The sequence below is a fragment of the Jaculus jaculus genome, chromosome 9 (genome assembly GCF_020740685.1).
Source record: "Jaculus jaculus isolate mJacJac1 chromosome 9, mJacJac1.mat.Y.cur, whole genome shotgun sequence".
NCBI classification, from domain to species: Eukaryota; Metazoa; Chordata; class Mammalia; order Rodentia; family Dipodidae; genus Jaculus; species Jaculus jaculus.
The window spans coordinates 98,058,436-98,086,280 of NC_059110.1; the positions used below are offsets into that span (position 1 = coordinate 98,058,436).

The window sequence follows — 27,845 nt, forward strand, 5'->3', positions numbered from 1 at the left end:
AGTCCTCTTTTTCCCTCTCACAGAAGAGTGTCAGGGCACTTTCTGGTGTGTGGAGCAGGTGCTCATGGCTTCGTGTAGGAGGATGTGGGCACAGCTGGCAAATTCAATGCACCATGTTGGTCAGCTTCAAGTTAGTATGAAAGCTGTGTTGTGTGAAGGTCTCCTGGGGAAGGGGGAGGAGAGGAGGCAAGGAGAAGAGGAGAAGGAGAAAGGAGAGAGGGAGGAAGAGGAGGAAAAGGGCCATTGTCAGGAGCCGGAATCAGCCACAAGTGCTCACTGCAGCGGGGTCCCTTCATTCTCTCTTCTTCTCTTAGACTAATTCTAATTCATATACTAATGTCCCTTGGAAACTGTTCCCATTTTCCCCTCTTCATCTCCTACAGAACCCGTGTTGCCCCAGTGGCTTTCACGGCCATCACCACCACCACCACCACCACTGTCATCATCATCATCATCATCATCATTGTGGTTGTCTTGGTGCTGGAGCAAGTCCAGTTCAGCAAGGAGCCCACGTAAACTCTCTGGAATGGAGTCACCCCTGCTGTTGCCCAGGCCTGTGCGAGTCTTTATCTTCTGGGGCCCCCCAGCTGGGCCACACACCGTCCCACAGCCAATGGACACAGGCACACGGCGCTGCTTCCTGAAGCCTCCTCCTGTGAAAGGGAGGAATGACCATCTTGAAGGGTGAGGAGCTTGAGTTCTGCTGGGGCCTGGCAATCCTTGGCCCGCTTTTCCTCGGGCTGTTAGGTTTCGCAAACAAGCGCCTTAATTACCCAGGTTCTTGATCAGCCGTTTCCAACAGAACTCAGTAGCAGCATGATGTATCACTACCATGAGGGCACAAGCCTGCTGGTGTACCCTGTAGAAGAGGCTTTGCTGGAAGAGTCCATTAAGCGTCAAATAGAGTAGGATTTCACTATAGACAATTTGGAACGAGACTTCTTTCTTCGGAGAAAGATGGATGTACAAGGTTTCTTGTCTATTTCCCTGATAGCTGGTTTTCACCATGTTCAGGCTCTAACTACAAACCTTAAGCTAATCATAGAAGGATAGCACAGGAGTAGAAATTGTGGATGAGAAAAAAGATAGACCCAGAAAAAATGGCCAACCCCTGGCCTTCCTCCACGGAATGGGCCACAAACAGATTTCTCACAACCGATTGATTGTCCAGAGTTCATACCAGGCCAAGCCCTTGGCTCACACACCGTCAGGGTGATGATCTACTGATGCTCTTGGATGTCATTTGATTGGACTGTGAAGCGGAGAAGGTGACTCACTGAAATGCCATTGTGCATATGGGCTCAACCCATGCTGCAGACGTGAATCCACCACGTCGTGGTCTCTGCAAGAATGGGGTGGGCCAGACCACAGTGGAGAGAACCACCTTGACAATCACGACCTGAGACAGACCACAGGCCTGCTGCGATTGTAGGAACTGCCCCTTGGGTGTTGTTAGCCGAAGCTATGTGAGCTGCTTTCATTCATGGTGCAAAAATTAACTATTGTCATTGTGGAAATAGTACAAGATTCTATCTTTTGTTTCCTGGCAGATGTGCACGTGCCCAGATCCATAAAATAGAAAGTACAGAACTGGACAGCATTTCCCACCATGTTAGGTCATTTGATATTTGACTTATCCTTTAATACAGTAGTAGTCACTGAATAACTCACATGTTGTCAGGATATTACACACGGACTATGTGATTTTATAAATGTGAACATTTAAGAAATGAATAAAGGCATTTTTCCTTATGTTTTAAATTTTGTATTTTTGATCCAGGAATGGTGGTGCATGCCTTTAATCCCAGCACGCGGGAGGCAGAGGTAGGAGGATTGCCATAAGTTTGAGGCCACCCTGAGACTACATAACCAATTCCAGGTCAGCCTGGGCCAGAGTGAGACCCTACCTCAAAAAACCAAAAAAAGAAAAAAAATGTATTTTTAATACCTTGCTGTGAGAGAGCTGCTTGCTGTACCCATTAAACCATAAACCAAAATAAGTCCTTGTTTAATTGCTGCTTATTAGGTATCTTTTGGTCACAGAAATGAGAGAAGTAGCTCATACATAAAACTGGTACAAGGAGTTAAGCTGTTGGATTGTTAGACCTGGCACATTGTAGCTTGGAGGCCTTTGGAAATGGTTTATGGGAGGAGCATGGAGGAACATGGAAGAATTTGGAACTGCAGGTTAGAGAATTCCTGGAGTGTTATAAGCAGAGCTTCATAGACCATGCTTGTTGGGCTGTAGAATACCAGTGTGGCAATAAAAAGTCAGACAGTAACTGCTTACAACGTTTAAGAGTGGAACAAGAACTTACTGGGAGCTAGACAAAAAGCCATTTGTGTTAGATTCTGGCAAAGAAGCTGCATTCTTATTTGGATGAGGCTACATTCACAGGTAATAGACTAATTTATGATTTGTTGGCAGAATAAATTTCAAGATAGCATTGCATTGGAGACGTGTCATCATTATTGCTCACTATGCTTATTCAGTTCCATACTAACAGCAGGGAGATAAGAACCATGTGCAGTTGAAAAAGTATTAGCTGGCTGGAGAGATGGCTTTAGTGGTCAAGGGGTTTGCCTGCAAAGCCAAAGAATCCTGGTTCAACCCTCCAGGACCCATGTTAGCCAGATGCACAAAGGGGTGCATGCATCTGGAGTTCATTTGCAGAGGCTGGAGGCCCTGGCATGCCCATTTTTTTTCTCTCTCTCTCTCTGCCTCTTTCTCTCAAATAATTATATATATATATATATATATATATATATATATATATATATACATACACACACACACATATGTATATGTATATGTATGTATGTATGTATATATATATAGTAATTGGTGGCATGGTCAGATTCCCTGCAAAGAGGCCCTAAGATGCCATGCTTTAAGCTCTGAAGGTGAAACCTAAAAAGCATTGGAGACCTAAGGCTGTTGAAGATGCCAGGACTGGAACAAACACTAAGGGAAGCTGTAGGAAGCAGAGCCATCCGAAGAGAGGCAGTATGTACTGCATGCAGCAAAACTCAGAACTCAATGGGTGGGCTGTTTAAGCCCATTGAAGCTCAGACGATGAGACTTCAAGCCCCATAGATACGGGACATGGAGCTATAGTGTTTAGTGTTTGCCCTGTTGGATTTAGGTCTTGCTTTGGTCTGATCTCTCTTCACTATATTCCCATTCTTCTCTTTTAGAATGGGAATGTTTACTTAGGGCCATTGCATAATTGGAAGTGTGTAACTTGCTTTTTGATTTTATAGGAGCTCACAGTTAAGAGTTTGTCTTACATCTCAGAAGAGACTTTGAACTTTTGAACAGTGTTTGGACTCTTAAGACAGTGGAGACCTGTGAAGTTGGACTGAATGCATTTTGCATTAGGAGATGGCCATGAGCTCATAGAATGTAATTATTTAAATGTGATGCATTTTAGTTTAACGTTAACAAGGATTTGACCTTTGATAGTGTTGCAGTCAGGTTTGCGTTGCTGGTAGAAATCATCCAACCAAGAGCAGCTGTGTATGGAAGATTTATTTTGGCTTACAGACTTGAGGGAAAGTTCCACGATGGCAGGGGGAAATGATGGCATGAACAGAGGGTGGACATCAACCCCTGACCAACATCAGGTAGACAATAGCAACAGGAGATTGTACCAAACACTGGCAAGGGGACACTGGCTATAACACCCATAAGCCTGCCCCCGATATTACACTGCCTCCAGGAGGCGTCAATTCCCAAATCTCCGTCAGCTGCGAACCTAGCATTCAGAACACCTAAGTTTAAGGGGGACACCTGAATCAAACTACCATAGACAGTTAATCTTCATTGTCAACTTGACAGGATTTTTGAGCCACCTTCTTGCATGTCTCCGAGGGCAATTCCAGAGAGGTTTAACTGAGGAGAGAAGACCCACCCTAAATGTGAGCTGGGTGCCAAGACTAAATAATGGGGGAAAGGAACAGGAAAGCCTGATGAGTACCAGCACTCATCTCTGTTTTCTGACTACAGATCCAGTGTGACCAGCCACCTCATGCCCCCATCACCATGCCTTCCCTTCCATGATGGAAAGTAGTCCTCAAACTGTGAGCCAAGTAAAATTTCTCTCCTTAGGTTTCTTCTTGCAAGGTATTAGGTCACAGTGAGAAAAGCAACTACTGTACTGTTCATCAATAAGGTACCAATGGCAGACAGTTGCAGTTTTATCTCCTGATTCTCATAAACCCTCTGCAGTTAGCAACTTGGGCACATATTTTTAATGTAGAAAAAAGTGATACTGTTTTAGTTTTTATTTTTTTAAAAAAAAGATTTAATGGATGATTATATAAATTAGATTTATTTATTGTGTAAACTTGTGGTCCAAAACAACATTTAAAAAATATTCATTTTTATTTATTTATTTGACAGAGAAAGAGAGAGAATGGGCGCACCAGGGCCTCCAACCACTGCAAACAAACTCCAGATGCGTGTGCCCCTTATGCATCTAGCTAATGTGGGTCCTGGAGAATTGAACCTGGGTCCTTTGGCTTTGCAGGGAAATACCTTAACCGCTAAGCCATCCCTTCAGCCCCAAAATGACATTTTTTTAAATTGACAACTTCCATAATTGTAAACAATATCCCATGGTAATTCCCTCCCCTCCCACACATTCCCCTTTGAAACTCCACTCTCCATCATATCCCCTCCCCCTCCCAATCAGTTTCTCTTTTATTTTGATGTCATGATCTTTTCTTCCTTTTATGATGGTCTTGTGTAGGTAGTGTCAGGCACTGTGAGATCATGGATATCCAGGTCATCCAAAATGACATTTTGAACCATCTTAATAACAGTCACTGGGTAAGTTGGATAATGTAGAAAAAGGGAAAGCTAAGATTGGTCAGTCAAGTTGTTCTGCCTGTTCATTAACCATTTGCACATTATTAATAAAATTTCAAGATAAAACACACAAAAAATAACATGGGTTCAATTTCCTAGTACCCACATAAAGCCATATGCACAAAGTGATGCATACATCTGGAGTGCATTTATTGTTTACAGTGGCCCTGGTGTGCCTGTTCTCTGTTTCTCTCTGTCTGTGTCCTCTCCATCTCTCTCTGCTTGCAAATAAAATAAATCTTTTTTGGGGGGCTGGAGAGATGGCTTAGCGGTTAAGCGCTTGCCTGTGAAGCCTAAGAACCCCGGTTCGAGGCTCGATTCCCCAGGTCCCACGTTAGCCAGATGCACAAGGGGGCGCACGCGTCTGGAGTTCGTTTGCAGAGGCTGGAAGCCCTGGCGCGCCCATTCTCATTCTCTCCCTCTATCTGTCTGTCTTTCTCTCTGTGTCTGTCACTGTCAAATAAATAAATAAATAATTTTTTAAAAAAATCTTTTTTTTGTTTGTTTTTTTGGTTTTTTGAGGTAGGGTCTCACTCTGGCTCAGGCTGACCTGGAATTTACTATGTTATCTCAGGGTGGCCTTGAACTCTTGGCGATCCTCCTACCTCTGCCTCCCGAGTGCTGGGATTAAAGGCGTGCACCACCACACCCGGCTCTAAAATCTGTTTTAAATATTTTATTTTTAAAGCTGGGCATGGTGGTGCTCGCCTTTAATCCCAGCACTCATGAGGCAAGGTAGGAGGATTGCTGTGAGTCTGAGGTCACCTTGAGACTACATAGTGAAATCCAGGTCAGCCTTAGCTAGAATGAGACCCAACCAACAAAAAAACAACAAAAAAAATTGTTTTTATTTATTTATTTTTGAGAGAGAATGGGCATGCCAGAGCCTCTAGCCACTGCATACGAACTCCAGATGCAAACACCACTATGTGCATTTGGCTTACATAGGTACTGGGGAATCAAACCTAGGTCTGTAGGCTTCACAGGCAATCGCCATAACCGCTATGCCATCTCTCCAGCCCAAATAAAATATTTTGTAAATACTATTTCCTTACAGGTACGGTTTAGCTACTGACTTTTGCACTAAGCATTCCAGGTGTTTATTAAACTAAATAAATTGACCGGGTGTGGTGGTGCACGCCTTTAATCCCAGCACTCAGGAGGCCTCAGCCTGAAACTACATAGTGAATTCTAGTTCAGCCTGAGCTAGCGGTAGACCCTACCAAAAAAAAAAAAAAAAAAAAAGGAAATTGGAAGCTGGTTATGCTATAATCCCCGCACTTAGAAGGATGAGGCAGAAGGATATCAAGTTCAAGGCCATCCTGGACTGCATAGGGCTACCACATCTCAAACAACCAAAGCCAAACAAACTCAAACCTGAAGAGCTGAAGCAAGTGTACACTGAGGAGAAAAGCCACTCCTTCACTTTGGAAAGTGATCTTTCCTGACAAAGGCAGCAGGGTACCACGCTTCAGCTTCTCTCTTCTGTTTGCAATGAGCCAGTCACGCGTCTTTCAGGTTTCCTGTGAGTCACGGCGCACACACGTCTAGGAAGATTGCCAGGGTTCAGTGATATGGAATAATTCTTCCCAGTAAGAATGAACAAATTCTAATAGGGATCAAAACCATACTGGCATCTCATTAACTCAAGGTTCCAATTAATTAAGCTAACCAGGCTGTGAAATGGCAATCGAATCAGGCAATTAAAGATAACAAGCAGCAGGCGTAGTGGCGCACGCCTTTAATTCCAGCACTTGGAAGGTAGAGGCAGGAGCACTGCCGTGAGTTTGAGGCCAGCATGAGACTACAGAGTGAATTCCAGGTCAGCCTGAGCTATAGCAAGACCCTATCTCAAAAAATAACAACAACAACAAAAGATAAGCGGGCTGGAGAGATTTTTTCAGTGGCTAAGGCATCTGCCTGCAAAGTCTAAGTACCTGGATTGGGTTTGATTGCTCAGTACCCATATAAAGCCAGATACACAAAGTGGTACATGCATCTGAAGTTTGTTTACAAAAAAATAAAAGAGGACTGGAGAGAGGGCTCAGTAGTTAAGGCACTTGTTTACAAAGCCTGAGGACTCAGGTTCAATTCCCCAGTACCCACGTAAAGCCAGATGCGCCAAGTGGCACGTGCGTCTGGAATTTGTTTGCAGTGGCTAGTGGCCCTGGTTTGCCCCTATTCTCTCTCTCTTCTATCCGCTTCTTTCACTCTCTCTCCCTCTCTCAAATAGATAAATAAAATATTTAAAAGAAAAAGAAATAAAAGATCACAGCAATGTTTCAAGTAACTCAGAAAAGTAGCAGTACTGTGACACAGGCCTACAATCCCAGCATAGGGAATATGGAGGAAAGAGGATGAGGAGTTCAAGGCCAGCCTGGAACTGGAACCTGCGGTTGTCCGCTGATCTCCACAGTCCCACAATGGTTGATGCCTCCCAAACTCACTCATGTAAATGCACACATTGATAAATACATACACAACACACACACACACATACCAAAAATAAATAAATAAAAATTTTGTCACTTTATTTTGTTTGTTTTGTTTTTTGAGGTAGAGTCTCACTCTAGCCCAGGCTGACCTGGAATTCACTATGTAGTCTCAGGCTGGCCTTGAACTCACTGTGATCCCCTTACCACTGCCTCCCAACTGCTGAGACTAAAGGCATACACTACCATGCCTGGCTTTTTAAAAAATTTATTCATTTATTTGAGAGAGGAAAAGAAATGGAGAAACAGAAGGAAGTGAGTATGGGCATGCCAGGGCCTCCTGCCACTTTATGCATCTGGCTTTATGTGGATACTGGAGACTCAAACCCAGGCCATCAGGCTTTGCAAGCAAGCACCTTTAACCACTAAGTCATCTCTCCAGCCTCTCTTCTTTCTTCAACAAGGTCTCACATACACTAGGCTGGCCGTAAACTCACTATAGCTGAGAATTGCCTTGAACTTCTTTTTTTTTTTTTTTGGTTTTTCAAGGTAGGGTCTCACTCTGGTCCAGGCTGACCTGGGATTAACTCTGTCACCTCAGGGTGGCCTTGAACTCATGGCAATCCTCCTACCTCTGCCTCCTGAGTGCTGGGATTAAAGACATGTGCCACCATACATGGCATTGAACTTCTTTTTTGAACTTCTTTTTTTAAAAAAAAAAAAGTATTTTATTTATTTGAGAGACAGAAAGAGGCAGAGAGAGAGAGAATGGATATGCCAGGGCCTCTAGCCACTACAAATGAACTCCAGACACGTGCACCCCCTTGTGCATCTGGCTAACGTGGGTCCTGGGGAATCAAACCAGGATCCTTTGGCTTTGTAGGCAAATGCCTTAACCACTAAGCAATCTCTCCAGCCCTGCCTTGAACTTCTGATCCTCCTTCCTCTCTTTCCAAGTTACAAGGGGTTTAGGGGGTGCTGGGGACTCACCCGAGCACATCCCTAGCCCTAAGCCTTGTATTCTGCATGAAGCCAAAGCTGGCCTTAAACTGCTGATCTTGCTGAGTGCTGCAAATGCCCTAACAGCTAAGCCATCTCTCCAGCCCCTCACAATGGTAAACTTTAACACTGGACCTCAAAGACCACAGAAGACAGAAAAGGTGAAAGCTGGGCTAAAGAGATGGCTCGGCGGTTAACACACTTGTTTGCAAAGCCTGACTGCCTAGGTTTCAATTCCCTAGTGCCCACATGAAACCAGATGCACAAAGTGGCATATACATCTGGAGATCATTTGCAGTGGTAAACAAGCTTTGGCATGCTCATTGCTCCCTCTCTTATTCTTTCTTTTTTCTCTTTGTTTACAAATAATAAATGTATAAAAATACTTGAGCCAGGTGTGGGAGTGCAGGCCTTTAATCCCAGCACTTCGGAGGCAGAGGTAGGAAGATCGCCATGAGCTCAAGACCACCCTGAGACTACATAGTGAGTTCCAACTCAGCCCAAGCTAGAGTGAGACCCTACCTTGGAAAACCAAAAAAAAAAAAAAAAAAAAAAACTAAAAGTAAAAGGTGTGAACTGCCCATGTTGGTGCACAACTTAATCCAAGTTGGGAGAAGGGGTGAGAGTATTGACATGAATTTGAGGCCACACAGTGAATTCCAGGTCAGCCTGGGCTAGATAAAAACCCTACCTCAAAAAACCAAAAAAAGGTCTTGAGAAATGGCTTAGCGGTTAAGCGCTTGCCTGTGAAGCCTAAGGACCCCAGTTCGAGGCTGAGATTCTCCAGGACCCACGTTAGCCAGATGCACAAGGGGGCGCACACATTTGGAATTCATTTGCAGTGGCTGGATGCCCTGGCACACCTATTCTCTCTCTCTCTCTCTCTCTCTAACTGCCTCTCTCTGTCTGTAGCTCTCAAATTAATAAATAAAAATATACAAAAAAAAATTTTTAAAGAAAAAGCTCTAATTTAAAAAAAAAGAAAAAGAAATCAAACAATTTTAAATATTTTTAAATATTTTATTTATTTGAGAAAAAGGCAGAGAGAGAGAGAAAAAATGGGTGTGCCAGGGCCTTTCAGGTACGAGAAAGAACTCCAGACACGTGTGTCCCCTGTGTGCATGTGCGACATTGCACACTTGCATCACTTTAATCCTAGCACTTGGGAGGCAGAGGTAGGAGAATCATCAAGAGTTCGAGGCCACCTGAGACCTCAGAGTGAACGCTAGTCAGCCTGGGCTAGAGTGAGACCCTACCTTGAAAAGCAAAAAGCAAAACAACAACAACAAAAAAACCTTTAGTAAAATGAACATGGTAGCTCACATCTGTAATCCCAGCACTTGAGAGGTTTAGGCAGGAGGATTGTCACAAGTCTGTGGCCTGTCTAGGCTACAGAGCCTAAAATTCCAGCATTGGGGTGGGGGTGGGGGGAATGGTGGGGCAGGAGGCTGAGGTAAGAGGATTACTGTGAGTTTGAGGTCAGCCAGACTCACAGAGTTTAATGTCAGCCTGAGCTAGTGTGAGATCCTACCTCAAATAAATAAAAAGCAGGGCTGGAGAGATGGCTTAGTGGTTAAGCGCTTGCCTACGAAGCCTAAGGACCCTGGATCGAGGCTCGATTCCCCAGGACCCATGTTAGCCAGATGCACAAGGGGGCGCACGCGTCTGGAGTTCGTTTGCAGTGGCTGGAAGCCCTGGCGTGCCCATTCTCTCTCTCTCTCCCTCTTTCTCTGTCACTCTCAAATAAATAAAGAAAAACAATAAATAAATAAAAAGCAGGTGCTTGGTGGTAAAACCAAAGGACCCAGGTTTGATTTCCCAGTACTCACATAAAGCCAGATGCACAAGGTGGCACAAGCATTTGGAGTTGGTTTGTAGTGGCTAGAGCCCCTGGTGCTCCCATTCTCTCTCAATACCTCTGCCTCTTTCTTTCTCTCAAATAAATAAATAAAATATGAAAAAATAAAAATAGCTGGGCTTGGTGGTGCACACCTCTAATCCCAGCACTCAGAAGGCAGAGATATGAGGATCACTGTGAGTTCGAGGTCACCCTGAGACTACCCAGTGAATTCCAGGTCAGCCTGGGCTAGAGTGAGATCCTACCTCGGAAAACCAAAAATAAATAAATAAATAAAAATAAAAAAACAGGCTGGCTATGGTGGTGCATGCCTTTAATCCTAGTACTTGGGCATTTACAGAGTAAGTTCCAGGTCAGCCTGGGCCACAGTGACACCCTACCTTGAAAACAAACAAAAAATAAAGCAAACAAACAAATAACAAGACACTTTAGCAATGGTGCTTTTTATTTTATTTTATTTTATTTTGGTTTGGTTTTTGGTTTTTCAAGGTAGGGTCTCACTCTAGCGCAGGCTGACCTGGAATTCACTCTGTATTTATTCTCAGGGTGGCCTTGAACTCACAGTGATCCTCCTACCTCTGCCTCCCGAGTGCTGGGATTAAAGGCGTGCGCCACCACACCCAGCTTCCTTACTTTTATTTTGAACAAAATGTTAGCCCTTTTCAAAGTGACCTACCTAACAGGCAAACTGTTGCCTAGCTCCAGCCTCCCATTGCACTTCCAAGCACAATGGTTTCCTTTCATCCCCTTCAAATGCCAAGTGCTTTCCCTTGCTTTGCACTTGTAGGTTTTCTGTTGTTGCTGTTGTTTTGGTTTCTTGTTTGTTTGTTTGTTTGGTTGGTTGGTTGGTTTTGGTTTTTCCAGGTAGAGTCTCACTCTAGCCTAGGCTGACCTGGAATTCATTATACAGTCTCAGGGTGGCCTCGAACTCATGATGGTCCCCTTACTTCTGCCTCCCGAGTGCTGGGATTAAAGGCGTGCATTCATAGTTTATACTGTCTCAAACTGGGCTGAAGAGATGGCTTAGTGGTTAAGTGCTTGCCTGTGAAGCCTAAGGACCCCGGTTCGAGGCTTGGTTACTCAGCCACGTTAGCCAGATGCACAAGGGGGTGCACGCGTCTGGAGTTCGTTTGCAGTGGCTAGAGGACCTCTCTCTCTGTCCATCACTCTCAATTAAATAAACAAAAATAAACAAACAACAACAACAACAAAAAAGAAAAATCCCTAATTAAAAAAAAAGAAAGGAAAAAATTTAGGGGAAAAAAAGATATCCTTCTCTCTGGATCTATCTCACTGCTGGTTGAAATATTGCCTTCTCAGAAAGGCTTTCCCTGGCTGCTGATCTGAAGTTTAACCCTGCCGCCTTTTAAACATGCCTTGCCTGGTACCTGGCACACAGGGCATGCAAATATTTATTGAATGAATAAATAAGGAAAAGGAAGGAGAAAAAAGGTCCTGGGAAATCTACATGTTGGCTTGTTTCTCAACTGAATTGGTCAGAGAACTAACAGGAAGCAAGTGTACATCTGGGTTAGAGCAACTGGAGTATGTTGAGGAGGAGATCATTTACAAAGGTAAAGGGAAACCGTGAGGACAGTACACCACCCCAGGACAAGCAGTAGCGCGCAGGCCCATAGTCCAGAAAGGAAAAAGGTGGATAGTTACTAGAACCTAAGAGGAGAAATTCCTAGACACAGAGACACCTCCAAATAAGCTTGCCCTTTCACCAAGGGACTCAGTTAGTTTAGGGATCCTAGAAAGAGAGCTGAGAGAAGAAATACCCACTTACCACGCTCTGATTTCAAGCAGTTTCCCCCTGGCCAAACAGGGTAGAAAACAGAACTGGGAGCCGGGCGTGGTGGTGCACGCCTTTAATTCTAGCACTTGGGAGGCAGAATTAGGAGAATCGCTGTGAGTTCAAGCCCAGCCTGAGGCTACATAATGAATTCTACTCAGCCTGGGCTAGAGTAAGACCCTACCTTGAAAAAGACTTTAAATTTTCTTTTCTTTTACTCCGGGCGTGGTGGCACATGCCTTTAATCCCAGCATTCGGAAGGCAGAGGTAGGAGGATCACTGTGAATTCGAGGCCAGCCTGAGACTACATAGTGAATTTCAGGTCAGCCTCGAAATTTCAGGTCTACCTCGAAAAATAAAAAAAAAAAAAAACTTTTTTTGTTGTTACTCATGCCCAGAATATTACTTGATTCCTCTCTCATGTGCTACCACACCCAGGTTGCACTGTGGTTATATATCAAGTGAGCTTTGCCAATATGAGCTACAAAAGAGAAATTTCCCACACACCAGATGGACCCACTGCTTTCTGACACTGCTTAATGAACACTGGTAGCAAGCACTCTACCAACTCAGCTACATCCCGATAGCCCTAGTAACTATACTTCAAAGAAATAAAACACTTTATTCTAAGCCACATATGAGTGAGCATGGCTGGGAACATTGATTCATTCCTCCAAGTTCAACTCCCCAGGACCCACGTAAGCCAGATGTTCAAGGGGCGCATGTATCTGGAGTTCGTTTGCAGTGGCTGGAGGCCCTGAGTGACCATTCTCTATCTGCCTCATTCTCCTTCTCTCTCTCTCTCAAATAAGTAATAAATAAATAAATAAAAATATTTTTTTAAAAAAAAGAAAGCAATAGTAAAGGTTTGATTTTTTTTAATTTTCTTTTTATTTATTTATTTATTCATTTATTTTGGTTTTTCGAGGTAGGGTCTCACTCTAGCCCAGGCTGACCTGGAATTCACTATGGAGTCTCAGGGTGGCCTTGAACTCACAGCGATCCTCCTACCTCTGCCTCCCGAGTGCTGGGATTAAAGGCGTGCGCCACCACGCCCAGCTTATTTATTTATTTATTTGAGAGCGACAGACACAGAGAGAAAGACAGATAGAGGGAGAGAGAGAGAATGGGCGCGACAGGGCTTCCAGCCACTGCAAACGAACTCCAGACGCGTGCGCCCCCTTGTGCATCTGGCTAACGTGGGACCTGGGGAACCGAGCCTCGAACCGGGGTCCTGAGGCTTCACAGGCAAGCGCTTAACCGCTAAGCCATCTCTCCAGCCCATGATTTTTTTTTTTTTAAGGGTCTCACTCTAGTCCAGACTGACCTGGATTTCATTATGTAGCTCCAGAATTGCCTTGAACTCATAGTGATCCTACCTCAGCTTCGTGAGCACTGGGATTAAAGGAGTCCACTACCACACCCAGTAAAGGTTTGACTACACTGCCAAAGGGGCAGTGGGCTGCAGATGGAGAGTCCTCAAGGACCCCAGGAAGTGGTCTGTGACTTCTTTTTATAGGTTTTTTAGGGGAGGATGGATCAGTTGCTAGGAGCTTAGTTTGGGTGGTCCTCTGGTTGGGTTGACAAGTTTGGGTTATGCCAGCCATGGTGGTGCATGTTCCTTCCATAATGTATCTGATGTTTAAAAATATTTTATTTATTTATATAGAGAGAAAGAGAAAGAAGCAGATGGAGGATGGCACACCCTGCAAACAAACTCTAGACACATGTGCCACCTTGTGCATATGGCTTATGTGGGCCCTAGGGAAGAGAACTTTGGATCTGTGGCTTTGCGGGGAAGCATCTTAACCTCTAAGCCATCTATCTCTCCAAGCCACATCCAATTTTTTTTTTTTTTTTTTTTTTGGTCATTGTTTTTCAAGGCAGGATCTTATTCTAACCCAGGCTGACCTGGTACTCTGTAGCCCAGGCTGGTTTTAAACTCAGGGTGATCTTCCTACCTCAGTCTTCCAAATGCTGGGATTAAAGGCAAGCCACCAAAGCCAGTTTAATGCTTGTTTGCTTGTTTGTTTGTTTGTTTTCCAAGGCAGGGTGTCACTCTAGACCAGGCTGACCTGGAATTCACTATAAAGTCCCAGGGTTGCCTCAAACTCATAGCAATCCTCCTACCTCTGCCTCCCAAGTGCTGGGATTAAAGGCATGTGCCACCACACCTGTCCTATGCATCTTTTTGGGGGGTGGAGGGGCTCAAGGTAGGGTCTCACTCTAGCCCAGTCTGACCTGAAATTCACTATGTATTCTCAGGGTAGCTTCAAACTCATGGTGATCCTCCTACCTCTGCTTCCCAAGTGCTGGGAGTAAAGGTGTGCGCCACAACCTCCAGTTTGAATTCTTTCTTTTCTTTTTCTTTTCTTCTCCAAGGTAGGGTCTCACTCTAGCTCGGGCTGACCTGGAATTCACTATGTAGTCTCAGGGTGGCCTCAAACTCTCAGCGATCCTCCTACCTCTGCCTCCTAAGTGCTGGGATTAAAGGTGTAAGCCACCATGCCTGGCTTGAATTATTTTTTTTATTTTAATCTTTTTTATTTTAGATATAGCAAGAGCGAGAGAGAGACAGAGAAAGAGAGAATTGGCACGCTAGGGTCTCACCACTGAAAATGAACTCCAGACGCTTCAGCCACCTAGTGGGCATGTGCGACCTTGTGCTTGCCTCACCTTTGTGTCTGGCTAATGCGGATCTGGAGAGTAGAACATGTTTTCTTAGGCTTTGCAGACAAGGCCTTAACTGTTAAGCCATCTCTTTAGCCCTGAATTAATTTTTTAAAAATATTTTACTTATTTGTTTGTTTACTGAAGACAGAGAAAGAGGCAGATAGAATGGGCACACCAGGGCCTCTAACCACTGCAAACTAACCCCAGACGCATGCACCACCTTGTACCCATTCTCCCATTAGCTAGTACCATTACATGGGTACTAGGGAATCAAACCTGGGTCCTTAGGCTTCACAGGCAAGTACCTTAGCAGCTAAACCATCATTCTTGAATTCTTTGACTGTTACTACCTGTTGCAGTCAGGTCCATATTGCTAGTGGAAATCACCCAACCAAGAGCAGCTTGTGGGACAAAAAAGGTTTATTTTGGCTTACAGGCTCCAGGGGGAAGCTCCACGATGGCAAAAAATGACGATATGAGCAGAGGGTGGACATCACCCCCTGGCCAACATAAGGTGGACCATAGCAACAGGAGAGTGTGCCAAACCGTGGCAAAGGGACACTGGCTATAATACCCATAAGCCTGCCCCCAACAATACACAGCCTCCAGGAAGTATTAATTCCCAAAACTCCATCAGCTGGGAACCTAGCATTCAGAACACCTAAGTTTATGGGGGGCACCTGGGTCAAACCACCACACTACTGAAGGCAGGAATTGTTCAATATGGTTCACGGTGGCCTGGCACTGCAGGCTTCCATAAATATTTGTTGAATGCTTACAACCCACTCAGTTTTCACTAGATCTTAGCCAGAATGCAGGGAAGTGATGGAACCCACTTTGTCTTGGTTCATGTGCTCTTGCTCCAATCTCTTCCCACTAGCTTCTGGTTTCCAAACACTTACAAATTTCTCTCAGAACCCACATCACTCAATACTACTTCCCTTTTAAATGTTCTGGTTCTCTAACCTCTTCGAATAAGTGGCCCCAGTGTGACCAGCCTCAATGAGAACCATTGAGCTCTCCTCTTCTCTTAGCAGTTAGGTGTCAGTTCCATCCATGAAAGAGACAAATGAATCACAGTCACACAGCTTCCTGGAAACCCAATGCCATCACCCTTTCTCAGCTCTTACCTTCCTTACTCAAGGTCAACTTGGGGCACTACTGATAGCCACTTTCTTTCACAAATTCTTTTCTTTTACAAATTAAGGACAATAATTTTCCTACTTGTGTTTGTCACACCAAAACTTCTGTCTTCTTTAGGCAGATTCTAAGATTGAAATATCTGTTTAGGGGCTGGAGAAGATGGCTCAGTGGTTAAGGCATTTGCCTACAAAGCCAAAGGACCCTGGTTCAATTCCCCAGGACCCACGTTAGCCAAATGCACAAGGAAGCACAGATGTATCTGGAGTTTGTTTGCAGTGGCTGGAGGCCCTGGCATGTCCATTTGCTCTCTCTCTCTCTCTCTCTCTCTCTCTCAGCCTCTCTATCTCTGTCTCTACCTCTTTCTCTCTCTTAAACAAAAAAAAAATAAAATAAAATAAAATATATTTTAAAAAAGAAATATCTGTTCAGCCTTTTTCTCACACTAAACTCAGTCTCTCTCTGTCTCTCTCTCTTTTTTTTTGGGGGGGGGATTTTCGAGGTAGAGTCTCACTCTGGCTCAGGCTGACCTGGAATTAACTATGTAGTCTCAAGGTGGCCTCGAACTCATGGCAATCCTCCTACGTCTGCCTCCCGAGTGCTTGGATTAAAGGAGTGCGCCACTACGCCTGGCAGTGTCTCTTATTTTTTTAACGTAGGGTCTTACTCTAGCCCAGGCTGAATTAAACTATGTAGTCCATGCTGGCCTTGAACTCACAGAGATCCTCCTATCTCTGCTTCACAAGTGCTGGGATTAAAGGCATGTGCCACCATGCTTGGCCAACTAATTACTTTTGATAGTTATTAACTATTAGTCTTGTAACCACTGAAGGTATATAAAACATATTTGGAATGAGAACTAAAACAACCATCGTATTGGGGAAATGGCTTGGTGGTGAAAGGTGCTTTCTTGCAAAGCCTAATGCGTGGGTACAATTCCCCAGTACCCAGGTAAAGACAGATGCATAAATGAATGCATCTGGTGTTGTTTTACAAAAGTAAGAGGCCTGTCATGCCCCCCCACACATAAATTAAAACATCAAAGAGGCTGGGGAGAAAGCTCAGCCATTAAAGGCGCTTGCTTGCAAAGCCTGCTGGCCTGGAATTCAATTCCCTAGCAACTATGTAAAAGCTGGATTCAAAGTGGCACATTTGTCTGATTTGTTTGCAGCAGCAAGAAATCCTGCCATGCACACACACAAAATTTTCAAAAAATAAGGACTCATTTTGTTCTTGGAAAATTTTATTTCAGTTTAAACAACAAAGCAACAAATGAGAAGTATGGTCACCCTTAATAGCTGTGTAGCTGGTAAACTCCAGATGAGAGACATAATTTAAGTAGAAGACACTTAATAGTCCAGATTATATTTATATCCCAATCCAAGAGTATGATAGTCAAAAACAGAAAGATTTAGACGAAGTCACATCAGAAACACTGAGAAAGTGATTTCTATGTTTGGGAAATTCTTTTCTACTTAATATTCAGAAGAATGGATTTTTTTTTTTCAGAAGAATGGATTTTTAAGGATCAGGAAAAGTGGTTCATACTTATAACTATTAGAAATAATGATATGCACCAGGTGTGGGGGCACATGCCTTTAATTTTAGCACTCAGGAGGCAGAGATAGGAGGATAGCCATGAGTGCAGGGCTACCCTAAGACTACATAGTGAATTCCAGGGCAGCCTGGGCTACAGCGAGACTACCTTGAAAAACAAAAAACAAAAAACAATGATATGCATTTTCATTTATTTAGTTATTTATTTATTTTTGGGTTTTCCAGGTAGGGTCTCACTCTAGCCCAGATTGGTTGACCTGGAACCTCAGGGTGTCCTCAAACTCATGGCAATCCCCCTACCTTGGCCTCCCAAGTGCTAGGATTAAAGGTGTGTGCCACCACACCTGGTTTTCATTCATTTAATATGATTATCAGGATTAAAGATAATCTTGAAAATCTAGATGTAGGCTCAAACTGCCAAGGTTAAAAAAAAAATAAAAAATATTTTATTTTATTTTGGTCTTCTCGAGGTAGGAACTCACTACAGCCCAGGCTGGCCTTAAGTTTACAGCAATCCTCCTACCTCTGCCTCCTGCGTACTAAGATAAAGACATGAGCTATCACGCCCAACTTAAAATTTTGTATTTTCTTATTTATTTATTTTATTTTATTTTTCTGGAGTTTTTTGTTTGTTTGCTTGTTTGTTTTTAATATTTTTTGTTCACTTTTTATTTATTTGAGAGTGACAGACACAGAGAGAAAGGCAGAGAGAGAAAGAGAGAGAGGGAGAGAATGGGCACACCAGGGCTTCCAGCCACTGCAAATGAACTCCTGATGCGTGCGCCCCTTTGTGCATCTGGCTAACGTGGGTCCTGGGGAATCAAGCCTTGAACCAGGATCCTTAGGCTTCACAGGCAAGCGCTTAACCACTTAACTCTCCAGCCCTGTTTGTTTGTTTTTGAGGTAGAGTTTCACTCTAGCCCAGGCTGACCTGGAATTCACTATGTAGTCTCAGGGTAGCCTTGAACTTGTGGTGATCCTCCTACCTCTGCCTCCCAAGCGCTAGGATTAAAGGTGTGCACCACCCCACGCCTGGCTCTTTTTTTTTTTTTTAAAGGTTTAAACAGACTTTATTAGATTAAAAGAAGGAAAGTATGAAGTACAGAGCACTTCTGCCATGAGGGAGGTGAGAGGGAGTAAAGCCCATGTGTGAGCAGAAGTGGGAGGGCAGTTTCCCTGACTGGGCTGAGACAAGGGAAGGCTTACCAGAACATTCCGGAGCCAGGAAAGAGTCCTATTTTTTCTGTTTGAAGTAGTGTCTTACTCTAGCCCAGGCTAACCTGGAATGCCTTTAATCTCAGTACTCAGGAGGCAGAGGTAGGAGGATCACCATGTGTTTGAGAACACCCTGACTGTATAGTGATTTCCAGTCAGCCTGTAGAGCAAATCCCTACCTTAAAAAATAAAAAATAAAAAAGCCGGGAAGCAGAGGTAGGAAGATCACCATGAGTTCGAGACTACCCTGAGACTACAAAGTGAATTCCAGGTCAGCCTGGACTAGAATGAGACCCTACCTTGAACAAACAAACAAAAATAAATAAATAAATAAATACGGAAGGAAGGAAGGAAGGAAGGAAGGAAGGAAGGAAGGAAGGAAGGAAGGAAGGAAGGAAGGAAGGAAGGAAGGAAGGAAGGAAGGAAGGAAGGAAGGAAGGAAGGGAGAAAAAATAAAGCTGGGTGTGGTGGCACACGCTTTTAATCCCAGCACTTAGGAGGCAGAGGTAGGAGGATGTCTGTGAGTTCAAAGCCACCCTGAGACTACATAGTGAATTCCAGATCAGCCTGGGCTAGAACAAGACCTTACCTCGAGAATCTAAAAAAAAGGAAATAGGAAATGTGAGGGCTGGGCATGGTAATAAAAATAAAAAAAATTCAGGGGGGGAATTATCATGGTCTATAATTATGGAAGTTGTCAACAATAAAAAAAAATTTAGCTGGGCATGGTGGCACACTCCTTTAATCCCAGTACTCGGGAGGTAGAGGTAGGAGGATCACTGGATTTCGAGGTCACCCTGAGACTCCATGGTGAATTCCAGGTCAGCCTGGGCTAGAGTGAGACACTACCTCAAAAAATAAATAAATAAATATAGTAGCATTTATGCACAGCTGAAAAGGATTCCAAATACAATGTCCCCATTATCAATAATAGCAATTGAAATATAATTTAGCCTTCAGACTTTATTTCTGAACATGTAATAAACATTGTCATTTATGATCTTCCTTCTGTTAAGTGTCTAACTTGCCATATTACTTCAATGATTTTCAAACTCTTCTCCTACTGCCTTTTCCCCTTGAAACTAAAATCACCTAGAAATAACAAGACAACCCCAAATAGCTGTCATGGCCTTCAGTAATTCTTTTTTCTTTTTTTAAATTCTTTAAGACATGGTCTCACTATATAACCCAGGAGGGCCTCAAATTTGTGATCCTCCTGTCTTAGCTTCCTGAGTGCTGGGATTACAAGTTTGTACCACTCTACCTGGTTCAATGATTTTCTCTTACTAAGTTGGGTGATCTTATTCCAATGCCAACTTAGCCTCTTGTCTTTGATTTCAGAACTACAGTAGTACAATACTGCATCATGTACAGACATGTTGCTCAATAACCTATTTATATCTCATAGCTAGTTATCTTTTACAATTTACAAGTGTAAAATATGCAATATTGTTGAAAATAAATGTACAATACAGAACAGTCTCTACATTCTCATTGAGGCTTGAAAATGAGGTAATAAAAACTTAACTGATTAAACCTTTTGCCATTCTGGAAATATCTTGGGGAAACAGTGATAAAATATTTTTTTCATGTTTCCTTGGAGTACTTTTGAGTAGCTTCGTTATGCTGAAAAGTTGTGTAAAAAATCCTTAAGCTTTGTGGGATAGTCTGTCATCACTCCAGTTGCTCCCAAATCGAAAGCTCTCTTGTACTCTTGTTCTTCATTTAAAACCCAAATATACACCTGGAAATTAGGAACATACAAGTATGAGAAGAAATGTTACAAAAAAAAATTTTAAATCTGTATTTAGTTATTTTAGAGCATGCAAGACATAGAGAGTGAGGAAGAGGCAGAGAGAGAGAAAGAGAGAGAGAATGAGCATGCCAGGGCCTCCAGCCACTGCAAACAAACTCCAAATGCATGCATCACCTTGTGCATCTGGCTTATGTGGGTCCTGGGGAATCAAAACTAAGTCCTTATCATCAAAATAAAAGAGACTTATTGAGATGGGGAGGGGATATGATGGAGAATGGAATTTCAAAGGGGAAAGTGGGGGGAGGGTATTACCACGGGATATTTTTTATAATCATGAAAAATGTTTTAAAAATTGAGAAAAATAAAATAAAATAAGATTTAAAAAGCTAGGTCCTTAGGCTTCATAGGCAAGTGCATTAACTGCTCAGCCATTTCTCCAGCCCTACAAAATTCTTTATAGCATTTATCTATTATATTCTCCAAATACTTAGAACTGACCTTTTAAAGTTATTTTAAAAACTCGCTTAAGTCCTTTAAAAAATTTTTTTGAAAGCCGGGTGTGGTGGCACACGCCTTTAATCCCAGCACTCGGGAGGCAGAGGTAGGAGGATTGCTGTGAGTTCAAAGCCACCCTGAAACTCCATAGTGAATTCCAGGTCAGCCTGGGCTAGAGTAAGACCCTACCTTGAAAAAAAAAAAAAATTATTATTTTTTTTTTTTTTTGAGGGCTAGAGAAATGTCTGGGTGGTTAAGGCACTTGCCTGCAAAACCTGAGGACCCAGATTCAATTCCTCAGGACCCATATAAGCCATATGCACAAAGTGGCACATGCTTCCAGAGTTCATTTGCAGTGACTGGAGGACCTGACACATTCTCTCTCTCTCCTTTTTTCTCTCTCTCAAATTAAAAAAAAGTGAGTAAAATATTTTTTTAATTCTTTTTTGAGGGCCAGTTGTGGTGGTGCATGCCTTTAGTCCCAGCACTTAGAAGGCTGAGGTAGGAGGATAGCGGAGAGTTAGCTGTAAGGCTGCCCTGAGACTACACAGTGAATTCCAGACCAGCCTGGGCTACAGTGAGAGCCCTACCTCAAAAAACCCCAAACAACCAAACAAAACAAACAAACTTACTTGAATACCTCGGGCAGTGAGGTGGTCAAATAAAGCTTTCCTCATTAGTAAGCTAGGGGAAAAACAGAGTAGATTGAGTTGTTTTCTCATCCTAAGGACTAGTATTAATCCTTAGTCTTCTTTTTAGAATTTAGTAATTGCCAGTTTAATTTAATTCAGCAACACAAAGGCCTGGAGTGAAAATGTAGTAATAATAGCTGTTTCAGATGAACTAATCTCTTAAACGCTGGCTGATGGCCAAGTAGAGCCTCCTCTAGCACTGCCACCACAGGCTGGAGAGAGCCATTCCTCCGCAGCGCCTCAGCGAGGAAGCGGCTCCTCGCCTGCCCTGCCAGCAGGACAGCAAGACAGCTGGGAAGCCCGCCCTTCTGACCTCCAGCTTCAGTAAAGCAGGAAAACCAAGATCTGTAACATCACAGTTCACTTACATACTTGTTTCACTTTTGTTAGACATGTTAGACACTGTATATCCATTAATTTTAATATTTTATGTCTATAAAAAAACATTTTCTAGTTTCAGATAAACTGAGAAGTGTACTTTTAGACTACAAATCACCTAAGCAAAATGGGAACTAACTGTTCTTAAAAATTACACATAGTATTTTCGTTCACCTATGTCTATTACTGTGATTAAATAAGAATAATTAGAAGTCACCAGGTACATTTTTTTTTCCCCCAAGGTAGAGTCTCACTCTAGCTCAGGCTGACCTGGAATTAACTATGAAATCTCAGGGTCACCTCAAACTCATGGCAGTCCTCCTACCTCTGCCTCCCAAATGCTGGGATTAAAGGTGTGTGCCACCACGCCTGGCTTTCATCAGGTACTTTTAATTCCAGTTGAAAATGTATCCTTGAAATTAAAGTTAAATCAAGGATACTGTGCATGCAGAAAAGATAAAATTTTCTAAGACTCTTTGAAAGAGAAATCAAATAATAAAAGGTTGTGATCTAGCAATACTAACATATTTTAGCAACTAATTCACCATTGGAAAATAAAATACAGAACAATTACCTCTTAACAACATTTGTCAAAATTAAAGCATTTTCTTTAAAGTAAATTCCTATCCTATAATACCAGATTACTTTCTACAGTTAAGTCTTGGTGGGAACATTCCTATGAAATGTGGCACTAAGATATATACTTTACTTTTGTTAATATTTTATTTTTATTTATTTACTTATTTGACAGAGAAAGAGGGAAAGAGAGAGAGAGATGAATGGGCACACCAGGGCCTCCCACCACTGCAAACTCCAGATGCATGCACCCCCTTGTATATCTGGCTAAAGTGGGTCCTGGGGAATCGCTTGGATCCTTTGGCTTTACAGGCAAATGCCTTAACCGCTAAGCCATCCCTCCAGCCCTATATATACCTTTATTTATACTGTGTTGCTATACACAATTCCTTTTCCCATGTGAAAATAGCACATGAGCAAATGGGAATGGTTATTTTTCCCAACTCTGCTTCTAATTAATTACCCTAAATAAGTCATTTAAGTGGATGAATGAGTGCTCAGTTTTCTCATGGAGGTGGATGAGATCATCTCCCAAGAGTCTCCCAAAGGCTCTGTGACTGGTAATTAAGCTGGTTCTAAATGACTGCACACATCTGTTTGTATTGTAGGCACTCTATAAGTCCTAGTTACAAATTGCATGTGGACAGCTTGTACTACATTGTAAGTGTAGGAATTGATCAACAAGATCACAGCAGTAACTTGAATATCAAGAAATTAAAAATGCTTACATATCAGAAAGCCAGATGAGAAACTTTTGGCCTTTGGATATGGTATGTGGTTCTTTTAGCCTAAGGTAAGATAAAGATTAATTATAAATTAGGAACACAAAACTATATCAGTATAATAAAATAGGATAAATTCAAAATGAAAACAATGCCTGTATAAAGGATGTTCTACAAAGAAGTTGTAAAAAAACAAAAATAGGGCTGGAGAGATGGCTTAGCAGTTAAGCGCTTGCCTGTGAAGCCTAAGGACCCCGGTTCGAGGCTCGGTTCCCCAGGTCCCACGTTAGCCAGATGCACAAGGGGGCGCACACGTCTGGAATTCGTTTGCAGAGGCTGGAAGCCCTGGCGCGCCCATTCTCTCTCTCCCTCTATCTGTCTTTCTCTCTGTGTCTGTCGCTCTCAAATAAAAAAAAAAAAAATTAAAAAAAAAAATTAAAAAAAAAAAAATAATAATAATAATATAAACTCGGTTCTGCTTCCACTGGCCTCAACCTAACATTTTTTATAAATAATATTTTTTTGTTTATTTATTTATTTGAGAGTGACAAACAGAGAGAGAAAGAGGCAGAGGGAGAGAAAGAGAGGATGGGCGCCCAGGGCCTCCAGCCACTGCAAACGAACTCCAGATGTATGTGCCAACTTGTACATCTGGCTTACATGGGTCCTAGGGAATAGAGCCTTGAACCGGGGTCCTAGGCTTCACAGGGAAACGCTTAACAGCTAAGCCATCTCGCTAGCCCCTCAACCTAACATTTTGCTAACACTATTCAAAGCTAAAATATTAAATAAAAATAATTTTCCAGGGATCTGGTGTCCTGGGATTATCATGTCTTATCTTCTTCCTCTTAGTTTTCTTTTTTTTTAGGCACAGTCTCCCTCTAGCCCAGGCTGGCCTTTAACTCCAATTGGGATTAAAAGTATGTTCTACCATGCCTGGCTTTATCTCTCTTTCTCCTTATTTGTTTTTTTTTTTGTGTGTGTGTATATTTGTGTAAAACCACACTCTCTTGCATGTCTGATAAAATTTATAGTGTTGGGGCTGTAGAGATGGCCAGTGATTAAGGTACTTGCCTGTGAAACATAAGGATCCAGGTTCCAATCCAGTACCCACAGGTCAGACGCACAGGGTTGCGCGCGCATGTGTGTGTGTGTGTGGAGTGCGTTTGCAGTGGGCGGAGGTCCTGGCGAGCCCGTTCTCTCTCTATATCTGCCTCTTTCTCTTTCTCAAATAAATAAAATATTTTAAAAATTAACATGTGCTAAATTTAAAAGCACAAAAATACCTGTCCTATGAATTCAAAGATATTCGGGGTTAAAGTGAGATATTTAATGCTTTATTTATTATTTTTGTTGTTGTTCTTTTTCAAACAGTCTGGTTATATAGCTATGCCTGGCTGGCTTTGTGCTCACTGTGTGGACCAGGCTGGCCTCAATTTTTTTTTTGTTTTAATTTAATTGGCCTCAAATTTTAATTAATCCTCCTGCTTTTGCCTTCCAAGCAGTAGGATTACAGGTGTCACCACACCTGACCCATTAACACATTTTTTTTTAACATGTTGGCTTTACAGTTTTAATTTTACTTATACTTTTTTTCTTTCTCTCTCTTTTTTGCAAACTTTCCTCCAATCAAGTCTAACTTTTCTTTTTTAAAAAGTATTTTATGGGCTGGAGAGATGGCTTAGCAGTTAAGTGCTTGCCTGTGAAGCCTGAGGACACCAGTTCGAGGCTCGATTCTCTAGGACCCACGTTAGCCAGATGCACAAGGGGGCACATGCGTCTGGAGTTCATTTGCAGTGGCTGGAGGCCCTGGCGCACCCATTCTCTCTCTTTCTATCTGCCTCTTTCTCTCTCTCTCTCTGTCCATTGCTTTCAAATAAATAAATAAAAATAAGCAAAAATATATTTTTTTTTAATTTTTATTTATTTATTTGAGAGCGACAGACACAGAGAGAAAGACAGATAGAGGGAGAGAGAATGGGCGCGCCAGGGCTTCCAGCCTCTGCAAACGAACTCCAGATGCATGCACCCCCTTGTGCATCTGGCTAACGTGGGACCTGGGGAACCGAGCCTTGAACCGGGGTCCTTAGACTTCACAGGCAAGCGCTTAACCGCTAAGCCATCTCTCCAGCCCAGCAAAAATATTTTTTAAAAAGTATTTTATTTATTTATTTATTAGAGAGAAAGAGAGAGAGAGATAGGGAGAATGGGCACTCCAGAACCTCTAGCCACTGCAAACAAACTCCAGACACATGAGCCACCAACATGGGTACTAGGAAATTGAACCTGAGTCCCTTAGGCTTCATTGGCAAGCGACAACTTAACTGCTAAGCCATCCCTCCAGCCCTCTCTCTCTTTTGGGCAAATGATTTGGCTTTGTAGTCTGAGCTGGTTTTAATTTTAAAGTCTCCCTGACTCAGCTTCCTGAGTTGCTGATATTACGGAAGTATACCATGCCCCCAACCAATATTCTTTCCTTTTCAATATTCTAAGATCTGGAACCTGTGCTTTTAAATTATCCTTCCTACAGAAACTACCTACCAGATATCTTACCTCCACACTGAGCTGCTGCTTCCGATTCTAGCTAGGTATAAGTCAATAAAGAGAAGTAGAAGGGTGATTTCTATTTAATGTCCAAATAAAAAAAGTTGTGATATTCTGTAGTTAAGTTCAATTTGTTTTTATCTGACTTCTGAGTAAAAGACATAGAAAGTCATTATAACCTGAGATGGGTCCCAATTGAGTACTTATATTCTTTGTTATTTATTTTAGAAAACATCTTAATTATATGAAAAAGCACCATGGGGCTAGAGGGATGGCTTAGCAGTTAAGGCATTTGCCTGCAAAGCAAAGGACCCAAGGTTCAATTCCCTAAGACCCAAGTTAGCCAGATGCACAAGGTAGTACATGCATCTGGAGTTTGTCTGCAGTGGCTGAAGGCCCTGGTGCACCCATTTTCTCTCTCTCTCTCTCTCTCTCTCTCTCCCTCTTTCTCTCTGTCAAATAAATGAGTTCTAGGCTAAATTTGAACCATAGAAAAGGCTAGAAGCATAGCATGCTTAGAAAATGAACAGCCCTGTATTTAGTCCTTAGCACCTGACAGAACCACCTCAGCAATACTAATACTAATGAGTCTTTATCTTAATCATTCTAATTGATCACTGATGAAAACAGTATAACCACTTACTTCAATATGATAGAAGGCATTGGAATTTCAAAAAATTGTTCTCGAATGGGAACGAAGGGCAACAGGCCAGTGAAGAAAAGGCCAAGTATGAGCAGAACACGCTGTAGACTGAAGAGTATAGGAATAGCTGAATTCTAAAACACAATGTTAGATGTTACTGTTCAATGACTGCTAAAACAAAGAAAATTCTTATAATCCTCAAACTAAATTTCCCACACATGTATTGTAAGCATTCTCTGAATTATGAATATCCATTTACAAGAATGACTTAAAAATGGCTAGTTCATGACGAATGAGTAGCTATCTCCTTTGGAGTCCTATAATATAATTAATATCACAAAAGACTTTCTAGTCCCTTCTTGCTTTTGTAACAGGTCTGTTTGTCATAGTAGTTACAAGTAGACTAAATTAGACAGAAACATACCAGACAAAAAAGAATGCCACATGGAAATTCAGTAATTCACTTCTATTTTATATATATATGAATATCTAGCCAGGCATGGTGGTGCACAATTTTAATCCCAGTACTCAGTAGGCAGAGGAAGAAGGATCACCGTTGAGTTTGAGACTACAGAGTGAATTCCAGGTCAGCCTGGGTTAGAGCGAGACCCTACATTGAAAAACCTAAGTAAATAAATAAAAATCTCTAGCCCAGGCTGGCCTTGAACACAAAGCAATTTTCCTACTTTTCCCTTCCAGGTGCTGGGATTAAAGCCTTATGTTACCATGCTCAGCTTTATTTTATCAAGCAGGGATAGACAGAGAGACAGAGGCAGAGAGAGAGAAAGAGAGAGAGAATGGATGTGCCAGGACTCTAGCCATTGCAAATAAACTTTAGATGCATGTGCCACTTCGTGCATCTGGCTTTATGTGGGAACTGAGGAATTGAACCCCAGGCAGTTGGCTTTGAGAGAGCAATCTCTCCAGCTCTGTTACCTTTTTTTGTGGGGGGGAGGGTTAGGTCTCACTCAAGCCCAGGCTGACCTTCCCTCTGTAGTCCAAGGCTGACCTCAAACCCACAGCAATCCTCCTACCTCTGCCTCTCCAGTGCTGGAGTCAAAGGTATGTACCACCACACCCAGATCCTGTTACCTTTTATTTTGAAATAGGGTTTAACTAAGTTTCCCAGGCCTGACCTCACTCTGTAGCTCAGGCTGGCCTTTAACTTGTGATTCTCATATCTCAACCTCCTGAGAAGTTAGATTATAAGACCTGGCTTGAAGTTGACTTTTTGTTTCTTTTTTTTTTTTTTTTTTTGGTTTTTCGAGGTAGGGTCTCACTCTAGCCCAGGCTGACCTGGAATTCACTATGGAGTCTCAGGGCAGCCTCGAACTCATGGAGATCCTCCTACCTCTGCCTCCCGAGTGCTGGGATTAAAGGCGTGTGCCACCACGCCCGGCCTGAAGTTGACTTTTTAACTAGGCATAATGTCCTTGAGAAACATCCAGGTTATTACATATATAAGTTCATTTCTGTCCAATGCTGAAGAGTAACCTA

General features: G+C 42.5%; 1 protein-coding gene across 1 annotated transcript in view; it reads right to left on the reverse strand.

Moving 5' to 3' along the window:
- Positions 1 to 19,296: 19,296 nt before the first annotated feature.
- Gdpd1 (glycerophosphodiester phosphodiesterase domain containing 1) overlaps positions 19,297 to 27,845 on the reverse strand; it is a 46,507-nt gene continuing 37,958 nt past the window's right edge. Inside the window, exons 7-10 of the mRNA XM_045159058.1 lie at positions 26,349 to 26,482; positions 23,168 to 23,227; positions 21,426 to 21,477; positions 19,297 to 20,286 (exon numbers count right to left, since the gene is read on the reverse strand). Coding sequence (XP_045014993.1) covers positions 20,164 to 20,286; positions 21,426 to 21,477; positions 23,168 to 23,227; positions 26,349 to 26,482 — 369 coding nt within the window. The 3' untranslated portion in view covers positions 19,297 to 20,163. The remainder of the gene's footprint in view (positions 20,287 to 21,425; positions 21,478 to 23,167; positions 23,228 to 26,348; positions 26,483 to 27,845) is intronic.